Source organism: Palaemon carinicauda, chromosome 13 (assembly GCF_036898095.1).
Source record: "Palaemon carinicauda isolate YSFRI2023 chromosome 13, ASM3689809v2, whole genome shotgun sequence".
Classification (NCBI taxonomy): Eukaryota; Metazoa; Arthropoda; class Malacostraca; order Decapoda; family Palaemonidae; genus Palaemon; species Palaemon carinicauda.
Window position 1 is genome coordinate 137,567,273 of NC_090737.1, and position 10,902 is coordinate 137,578,174.

Here is a 10,902-nt window from a genome sequence, read left to right on the forward strand (position 1 = left end):
TACTTTTCAAATCTGTCTTTTTCAGGTACCACCTGAGCTTAGTGAAGAAGCTAACAAAGAGTTAACCAAAAGATTGCATCTTTCTAAACAAAAGAAAGTGAAGGATTTATTGAAGGATGGAATGGCTCAAGATGCTGAGGAAGCGGTGCAGAAGGTGAATGAAGAGACTCAATTGCAACAAAAGTTAGATGAGCAGTTGGAGGACTTACCATACGATGATGCTGCCGTTGACTTGGGTAGGTTCTTAGAGATTCATTTTTTAATAGTATGATGGTATGTCTCCTCGTCCATTGTTACATACACTGTAGCTACATAAGTATGAGGAGTCATAATAACTATAGTTCATTTCTTTTAGCGATTCATATTCGCACCGACTCGCAGCGGTGCCCTTTTAGCTCGGAAAAGTTTCTGAGTTTCCGGATCGCTGATTGGTTGGACGAGATAATTCTAACCAATCAGCGATCAGGAAATTTTTCCGAGCTAAAAGGGCACCGCCGCGAGTCGGTGCAAATATGCATCGCTAAAAGAAATGGACTATAGACATACATGACACTAATGTGGTAGGCATTAGAATTCTTGATAATTAGTAATTAGTAATTCCTTCTTTTAATGAAAACTTTTACATATTTGTATAACTACTGTACAAATAATTTTCTCTATATCCTATTTCTTCAGTACTGTACTGTTATGGGGAGTTCGATATTTGTAAGACCTCACTAAGTATGTTTTCCTTGACTGATTCTTTAATTGTAGCTTTTATTTCTAACCTTCCAATATATATAACCCCATTCTTAATTTTTTATTAGGTTTTTCTAGAATTAAATCAAGAATATTAATATTTTTATTGCAGTATAATTGGCAAACTAGTTTTATTAGTGGAATGCCTTATATTTTTTCAATTTTAAATAAAATCAATGGAAAGTTGAACAAATGTGTTGGTAGAGACCAAAAGGGAACGGATGAAAGGTAAAAGGCTAGAAGCAATGTCACTGGCATATGGGGATTAGTGCAAGAATCGTTCAGCATTGTCTAAATTGTGCTTCGTAAGTTGCACTAAAAGGACACACCCCTTTGTGGAATACCTTAGATACAATTCTTGAATACTGTTTTCAAGTATACTGTAATCTAATTTTCAAGACTAATTTTGTAGGAGTGTAATCAAACCTACTAATGAAGGTATTTTTTTTTCCTGGCATTCCATGCATCTCTTTTTCTCTGGTATATTCAGCAATAACTAGAGGAGCATTTCACTGGGCGACACAGGTTCCTTGCCCAGAAATAGATTTTTCCTTCGTCAAAATCCCTTTTTGCTTCGACAGATGATGACGGCGATGATGTACCTCAGCCTCCATTGTTGTTCCCTAATCCTCACGATACAACGGATCTTCCAAATCCCGTAGAAGGGAACAAGAGACTCAATGAAAGCCAGTTCGATGAACCAGGAAGTGAATATGAGGCATTGGTACAGAAGTGGGTTTCGGAGTATATCACTAATGCTCAGGTAAGACTCTAGTTCCCAAATCATTAAAGCTTTATAGTGGTCGTACAACATGTGTTATATGCATGCTATTATAAATGGTGCTTTAAGGAGCATGTCACGGAGCGACACAGGTTCCTCGCCCAGAAATAGATTTTTCCTTCGTCAAAATCCCTTTATACTGTAGATATTTTCTCTCTGCAGGATCACATTAATTCGTCAGACTTGACCAAGAGAGTAAATAAATGGAGAGAAGCTATTTTACCAAAATTGGAAGAGGAAGAACGGAGACGAGAGTTTGATATCCACAGTTATGGATCTCAGGTAAGTTGTTGACTGTTAAGTCTTATTTTATTGATTATTTTTACTTTTAAAGCTGCAGTTTGAATCATAGATGTGACATGATTTATCCCTGAAGTACTGGAATTCATAAGGCTTGATTGGTGGATTTTGTATCATAAAGTTAGACTTAATGTTTTAAGAGGATTGCACTGCTCAAATGGCTTTAAAATTTATCAGTTATATCATCTTTATAAGATAAAGAAAATTCTCTTTAGTAAAGAGATACATTAAGTTGCGAATGACTTCCATTCTAAGAGCATGTGTCATTTGTAGTTAATCTTATGCACATATATTACTGCAATTTTTACTGGGAATGTTTTAATCCTTTTTAGGATTATTTTAAAAATGGATTGCTAATCACAATATGTACTGCTTATCAGATTAGGGGTACCCGAATTTTTTAGAGGATCTGTGAATATCCTATGCCACCCTTAATCCTTTTACCCCCAAGCTGTTAGGAACTTTCCAACCCTTGACTCCCAGGCATTTTTTTTTTTTCAAGTACCTGTACATTTTGCAATATTTTTTTCAAGTACCTGTACATTTTGCAATATATTTTTTTTAAATTGCTCTAACAGCCTTAATTTTCATCATATAGATGTCAGGTTGGTCTCATTCTTTTGGAAAATGCCTGAAGTTTCTCATAAAGTTATCAAAAATATGCAAAAAATTGTTAAGCAGTTTTTTGCAAGGACGTACCGGTACGTCCATGGGGGTAAAGTGATGAGTTTTGTGAAACGTACAAGTTCGTCCTTTGGGGGTTAAAGGGTTAAACAGATCCAATGTTTATGTGATTGAGGAGAGACTAGTGTGAATTTTTAAAAAGTTTTTGTTTTATTAGAAGGCTTTCACAGTAGCTAGTAAGTACGTAAACAAGGGTCGTGTGACAAACGCCCCGAGACCGGATAAGGTCAAGAGAGAGATAGATCAAATGGAAACTGATTTTATTGTTGCTTGGACATCAGTCACTAGTTTAGAAATAAGACTTAATTAGTGACCTTTATTTGTGCGGTAAATTAATGCAAGTGATATTTTTATCCATTATATTTTATATGTATATTTTACTTTCATTCATATAAATATTTTTTCTATTCAATGTTAGTCGACTATGACTTATTGGGCTGATTAATAGCGTCCCTAGAATAATAATTATAATATATCAAGTAAATTTTTACTTTAAATTAGTCAAGAAATTTAAATAATTCCATAATACATTTATAAATTTGGCCTTTATTTATTTATTTTAATGTTACTGTTCTTTAAAATATTTTATTTTAATTGTTGATTACTTCTTGTTTAATATCCTTATTTACTTTCCTCACTAGGCTGTTCCCTGTTGGAGCCCTTTGGGCTTATAGCATCCTGCTTTTCCAACTAGGGTGTGGCTTGGCAAGTAATAATAATAATAAACGTAGATCTACTTAATAGTATTTTTCTGATTTGATTTTTCTTTATATTGCAGGTCCTAAGTTTTTTTCCAGAAAATGGAAGAAAACAAACTATTCCTTTCCAGACAGTTGCCAAAAATCAAGACGCACCAGAAGTGTCTAGACTCTTCCTTTCTTGCCTTATGCTTGTAAGTACACACACTGTGGTTTATTGTCCTGGTTATTCCTTGATTTTTTCCTTGAAAGTACATACCCTGTGGTTTATTGTCCTAGTTATCCCTTAAGTTTTCCTTGAAAGTACACACCCTGTGGTTTATTGTCCTGGTTATCCCTTAAGTTTTCCTTGAAAGTACACACCCTGTGGTTTATTGTCCTGGTTATCCCTTAAGTTTTCCTTGAAAGTACACACCCTGTGGTTTATTGTCCTGGTTATCCCTTAAGTTTTCCTTGAAAGTACACACCCTGTGGTTTATTGTCCTGGTTATCCCTTAAGTTTTCCTTGAAAGTACACACCCTGTGGTTTATTGTCCTGGTTATCCCTTAAGTTTTCCTTGAAAGTACACACCCTGTGGTTTATTGTCCTGGTTATCCCTTAAGTTTTCCTTGAAAGTACACACCCTGTGGTTTATTGTCCTAGTTATCCCTTTAAGTTTTCCTTGAAAGTACACACACTGTGGTTTATTGTCCTAGTTATCCCTTAAAGTTTTCCTTAAAAGTACTTACCCTGTGGTTTATTGTCCTAGTTATCCCTTAAGGTTTTCCTTTAAAAGTATATACCGTGTGGTTTATTGTCCTAGTTATCCCTTAATGTTTTCCTCGAAAGTACATACCCTGTGGTTTATTGTCCTAGTTATCCCTTAAAGTTTTCCTTAAAAGTACTTACCCTGTGGTTTATTGTCCTAGTTATCCCTTAATGTTTTCCTTAAAAGTACACACCCTGTGCTTTATTGTCCTAGTTATCCCTTACAGTATTCCTTAAAAGTACACACCCTGTGCTTTATTGTCCTAGTTATCCCTTATAGTTTCCTCATATTTCTTGTGAATAGTTGACATTCTTGATTAATAAGTACAGGTCCTCCATCGATAGTCTGACCCCTTCAGTTCAAGAGCCGACCCAGATTAATAATTTTGCCAGATTTTTGGGAAGTCATTCTTCAACACCTCAAGCTGGGTAATAATATATGTTATTATATTGTGGTGGCCTGTTGGTAACGTTCTTGCCTGGCGAATGCCAGACTGGCGTTCGAGTCCCGCTCAAACTTGTTAGTTCTTTTGTTCACTGCAACCTTACCCTCCTTGTGAGCTAAGGATGGGGGTTTGGAGGAGCCTACAGGTCTACCTACCGAGTCATCAGCAGCCATTGCCTTGCCCTCCCTGGTCCGAGTTGGGATGGAGAGAGGACTTGGGCACTCATATGTATATGTGGTCTTCTAGGGCATTTTCCTATTCTTCTTCACAGTATTTGATTGTTTTAAACTTGAATTAGTATCAAGCGTAAAGTAATTGAATTAAATACAGTGATCAAAGATTGAATTTAACTATATCGTCTGCATTTGTTTACTGCTTTGCCTTTAACTTTATTGTAGTTTGTTTCAGCTTTTCATAAATTTTGATATTCTATTAAACATTTTACATTTTGCTACCATATTTCAACTAAGTTTGACACCAAATTGTATATATTTTTTAAGGAATAGCTTTATTGTAACTATAGTAAATTTGTAATGTTAGAAGGAAAGATAAAGTTATTTTTTTCCACGATGCACCTTAGCCATACTGAGGTAATACCTTCTTTAAAATAGCACTTTCCATTTTATTTCATTTAGTAATCCGTATGTGTTTGCGTGCATTGTTCCATCACCACACCTTTATTATTGCTCAGGTACATAATACAGATTGCCATTAGACTTTGAATGACACAACAGTATTTTAAGTTATTTTTTATGGTCTCTCTATCTTTTTATTTCAGGCAAATACATATAACGTGCAATTAGACAATAGCATACCCGGGGACTTTGCTATGGACTGTTTAGAGCTAACCCTTCTATCCCGTGTCAGACATCACGAAGAACTGGAAGAATATGCAGCACCATCGCAGGCTACGCCCACAAAGTATGTTTTTCTTTCATTCAAAATTTTACTGAATTGGTTCTCCTTATTCCTGGGTATTATGTTCAAAGAGAGGTGAAAAATTCCTGGGTATTATGTTCAAAGAGAGGGGAAAAATCCCTGGGTATTATGTTCAAAGAGAGGTGAAAAATCCCTGGGTATTATGTTCAAAGAGAGGTGAAAATATATACATATACATGCTCCAAAAAACACAAAGCACACAAGCAAAACAAAACACGTCTGACCAACGCAAGTGCTGAGGAGGAAATGAGGATGGGGGGTGGGGAGATGTAGGGGTAGAGAGGGGAGATATGTTGATGAAGGAGAGGTCTAATTGGTGAGGGATCTATGGTCGTGGTTCAATCACGCCCAAGTTTTCTATACCGACACTCAAAGAGTGAACGAGTTAGGTTTATTCCTGGCATTCCATGCATCTTTTTTCAGCGATAACTATGCCTTAGAAATGGTGCTAGAGGAGCAGTTCACTGGGCGACACAGGTCCCTCGCCCAGAAATAGATTTTTCCTTCGTCAAAATCCTTTATATATATATATATATATATATATATATATATATATATATATATATATATATATATATATATATATATATATACTGTATATGTGTGTGTGGAAAAATAATGATGGGAATAACACTAAGAACAGAAGAAGAGCAATATGGTTATAAGAGCAAACTAAAGTAGAGAATATTCTAACAACTAGTTAGAAGAAGAAACGGACGTGGGCATGGCACAAAGTATAATGAGAATGACTAGTAGTAGGTGGACAGAAAGAATAACAGAATGGGTCCTTAGAGGTTGCAAACAAACCAGGGAAAGAAAGACGATGGATTGACGAGCTAGGAAATCTGCAGGTATAGACTGCTATAAAATGACCATAAACAGACAGGAATAATATGACATGTCTGAAGCTATGATGATACATATACTGTACACATGTATATTTAACTACTAGAATTATTCATTGTTATTATTTATTGTTTATTGTTAATTTGTTCTCTTCAGTTATTTATTTCCTTTCCTCACTGGGCTATTTTTCCCTATTGGAGCCCCTGGGCTTATAGCATCTTGCTTTTCCAATTAGGGTTGTAGCTTGGATAGTAATAATAATAATAATAATACAGTATGTTCATCCTCCAGTATCCTGTGCACGGGCAGAGTGAATCTTTGAGCGAAGCCGAATAGAAGTTTACTGATTCATTCTCAACTGATATACAGGTTCTCTATTGCATGTCCTTGAGCCTTCTTTAACCTGGATTTGGTTGAGAGAACGATATCGCAAGAAGCTAGAAGAAAAGACTTTGGTATCACAGAACCTGATTCTATCTTGATATCACAGAACAAAATTCTAGCTTTTTGAGAGATCAAGACTATAGAAAAGCTACAGGGGGAATAGTGATCAGGTTTGGATATAGCAAGGCTGAAGTTTCTTGTTATCAGAAATTCTCGATGGAGACACTTCGTTTGTTTTGGCATTAGTCCAGAAGGGGGAGATAGATGTTTTCCATGGCCGTGTTAAGTCTAGTGCCGCAGGTGTTCTCATGGCTTATGACCTTAGTGGGTCCTTAGGATTCGCTTAGTTTAGGCTGATATTGAATGCCACTCAAAAAGGCCAAGGTCTTTTCCTAAACTAGAGAACAATGTATAAAATTTTAATTTAATCTGTATCAGGTTACCATGCTGTGATAGAAATGGTTGTCAATTTATTAAAGAACATTTTTTTAAGCAGTTTATTTCAATTTCAGGAGAAAGGGTCGCGTCAAAAATGCTTCACACAAGACTGCAGTGCAGGATGAACCTGCGATTACTGACAATGAATCTCCGAACATTTGTGCAGATATTACTCACATTACGATAGCCGATAACATCCAGGTTGATAATTGTAATAATGCTAAAAAAGGAAGATTTAAGAAGAGATGACTTGTGTGAGTTTTTATATATTTGTATTATAAATAGTGAGGTATAGTGCCTTATTTTGTCATGCCAAATTTTGTATTCCATACTTCTTTTTTCTTAAAATTGCAAAGTTTTGGTGTAAATCTACAACACAAAAAAGTCACCCTAACCAGTTTTCCCATGAGCCTTTTTAAATGTCTGTTCAAATCTAAAAGGTGTAGTGAATCATGGTTTGCTTGCAAGAGCATTAAATCTTTGCTTCACTCCTTAAGTAGTAGTACTTGAAAAGTTATGGAGTGAAAGTATGAAATTAAAACATACAGTGTTAGGGATTTTATTTGAGATACAGTATACAGACTGTGCATGCAAGTGGTTTAACCATCCGTGTACTGTAGATTTAAAATTGATACCGACTTCTCAAGTTTATGGTTGAACATTTTATTTTTCAACTTGTTCTTGTTAAGATACATTTCAAGTTGGTCTTCTTTCTTATTCCATGTTTTTATAATTTAAATATCAATCTCTTCATGCGGTATTAGGTAAATGGTACTTATAGTTTTATTTTGAATTAGCTTTTGCGGTTTTATGATTCACCTGTCTCGAATATTTTTTTTTGACTTGTCAGTGCATTTAGTAGCATGCTATTCCGAATCATTACATTTCAGGAAATATATTTAATAATATTTACACTTTTTCTTACTATAAAGAAAACCAGAGTTTGGGAACGGAAAAAATAATGTATCAATCATGTGATTTTCCAGATCTTTTTACTCAGCGAATTAATCAGCTGCTTTTGTGGCAGTAGCATCTTGTCTCACACAATCATCCTGTTCTTTTACGCATGTATTGTTTGTTTATTTAAGAAATTATACTTTCGTGGGGACATTTTTGATGTTGCAAGACTAATTCCCAAAGTAGTAGCAGCAACTTAGCTATTATTCATAGTTTATTACAGTTTTTAAAGAATTTAATTAACTTTTGTGAAGAAGACTTCCAATTAAGATTAAAAATAAGGAAAAGTCGTTGTAAAAAGGAGAAAATTGTTGGACCAATCTCTCAGTTCATGGAAAAATTATTTTAGAATAGTGTTAGATTTAATTGAGATTTTTAATAGATTCTTATTATTTTCTATGAAAGTAATACCTTTAACTTCAGGTTTATGGTATTTGTATTTAATTAGTATGAAAGGATTTTATCTTATAGCAATATCTTCCACTTTCCTTTATTATTCTGTCTTTACATCATCTTCAAGATTGTAAGCGGTTTCATCTGTGAGGAGGTTTTTCGCCAACAATCTTTTTCTTCTATGAGGGAGAAATCAGAGTTACGGCAACAGTTAATATCCTATTTCTCTATATCTGCTGACTCGGGGATGAGCCCCCTAAGGGGTTTTGAGAGCTTCCTTGTCATCACAGCTATTTCAAAAGCTTCTTCATTAGTGTGCCATCCCCTTTTATGTATATAATACGGACTATTCGCTTCTGTCATGCATGCCTTCTTTGCTGTCTTTTTTTTTTTGTGTATCGTTAGAAAATTATTTTTCTCTTATTCCACTGTTAAGTAGAGGGTTATGATTAAACTTCTTGACATTATTATGGTTGTAGCCTCACTGCCTTCATAATCATTTTGTCGAGTAGTTTCTGAAATATATTCATGTAGTTTGGTCTGTCACTTTGATAGTTTTGTATCATTTCCAAGTGTGATCAACTCTGGGTGATATGGTGACAACAGTTGTTGGGATTTGGCGAGTCTTCCTCATGTATGAACTATGGTTTGATTACAAACAAAAGGACATTTTACCGATTTTGTACGTGTATCATTATTTGTATTTGCAGGTTTTACTTCTTCATGTTTTGTATATTTTGTAACTTAAATGTGAAATACAGCTCTTGATTATAAAGCTTAACCCTTTTACCCCCAGTCTATTTGGAACTTTCCAACCCTTAACCCCCAGGGGTTATTTTTTTTTCAAGCACATTTTGCAGTATATTTTTTTCAAATTGCTCTAACAGCCTTAATTTTCGTCATAGAGAGGTCAGGTTGGTCTCATTCTTTTGTAAAATGCCTTTAGTTTCTCAAAAAATTATCATAAATATGCAAAAAAAAATGTAAATAGTTTTTTGCAAGGACGTACCGGTACGTCCATGGGGGTAAAGGGATGAATTTTGTGAAACGTACCAGTACGTCCTTTGGGAGTAAAAGGGTTAATAATCAGATTATATTATGTAACAAAAGTCTGCCATCAGTTTTTATGAAAAGAAATTGTTCAATATACCTGTACACAAAAGGGGTTCATGTTAATGTTATGAATACTGCTCTTTAATATTCATTTGGATACGATGAAATTTTAATAATTAGTCTTAATCCATCCATCCTGAAATTTATTTTCATTGACTAGATATCAATATTTTAGATTCTATGTTGAACTGTTTACTACTGAAATTCGTGTGTCTGCCGGCCTTTTAGCATATTGTATTGTTCAACCAATAGCCATTTTCCATGTCTATCAATTGAAATTATATATAAATTTATAGTTGGCACAGTCTAGCTAGAATGTATTTCCTTTTGAATATTAATGCATAGTTTTCTGTCTCGTCTCAAACCTCCTCAACTCGGGAACAATCACTTATGTTCCCTTTTATTTTTTGCCAATAAGCTATTTCAACCATTCATTTATAGCTGTCTTCAAGGTTTTACAGCCTTGAAAACAGCTTGGCGATGAATCTACAATCAAATTTTATGTGAAAAAATATTCAAAATACTTTTAACAAATATCAAAGAAATTTTTACTAATAAAGGTAACTAAATATCATTCCATGAATCTTTACAAATGTTTACAAACGGTTTCAATAGAAATACCCTTTCATTTTTAAATCTTAGCTTGGTTTCCTGCAGGAAAGGATTGAAACCATGCAAACCTATACTCAATTTTTTTTAATGAGGCAGATTTGCACCGACTCGCAGCGGTACCCTTTTAGCTCGGAAAAAGTTTCCTGCTACCTTATTGGTTAGAATGATCTTGTCCAACCAATCAGCGACCAGGAAACATTTCTGACTAAAAGGACACCGCGAGTCGGTGCAAATCTGCCTCGCTAAAAAAAATTGACTTTAGTTTACCATAATTTAGTTATTTTATTTTTTGTTGCCGAGATAATTTAGCAGAGTAATCTGGATTTATGATAACCATAAACTTGATTTTACCTTTGTTGGATATGGTTCCAATTTCACATTTAATGGTAAAATATGTTTAATTTTCAGTAATGTTGCATTGATACATATATGCAGCAAATATTCAAATTTTCTTTTTTGGTGGTAGTGGGGGAAGGGGGGGGGGGGGGGGGGGCAGTGAAGTGTACTATATATGATTTGATTAGTGTTCCTGTATTCTGTTGTGAAAATTTTTTGGAAAATTTTAATTTTTCTATACTGTATGGGGAGAAATTTATTTTAAATTGCAAGTTGGGTTTTTGTACTTATTGACTGACAAAAAACTATAGGCAGTTTGGCTATTCATAAGTGGTTAGCATTTAAAAAGTTATTACCAGAAGTGGCTATTATTAATTGCATTTACTTGTTTACAGTTTTTAATGGTCCCCAAAGAGTAGATCTGTAGGCTTTAGATTTCGGCCCTCTTGTTTTTGTTTTCATGTATAAATTTGAACATTGTTTTAGAGA

The 10,902-nt window shown here is 34.5% G+C and overlaps 1 protein-coding gene across 1 annotated transcript in view; it reads left to right on the forward strand.

Moving 5' to 3' along the window:
- LOC137652491 (condensin-2 complex subunit H2-like) overlaps nt 1-10,529 on the forward strand; it is a 33,298-nt gene extending 22,769 nt beyond the window's left edge. The window contains exons 10-15 of the mRNA XM_068385931.1: nt 26-236; nt 1,320-1,501; nt 1,682-1,801; nt 3,282-3,395; nt 5,174-5,316; nt 7,077-10,529. Of these exons, the coding sequence (XP_068242032.1) occupies nt 26-236; nt 1,320-1,501; nt 1,682-1,801; nt 3,282-3,395; nt 5,174-5,316; nt 7,077-7,251 (945 nt within the window). The 3' untranslated portion in view covers nt 7,252-10,529. The remainder of the gene's footprint in view (nt 1-25; nt 237-1,319; nt 1,502-1,681; nt 1,802-3,281; nt 3,396-5,173; nt 5,317-7,076) is intronic.
- The last annotated feature ends 373 nt before the right edge of the window (nt 10,530-10,902 follow it).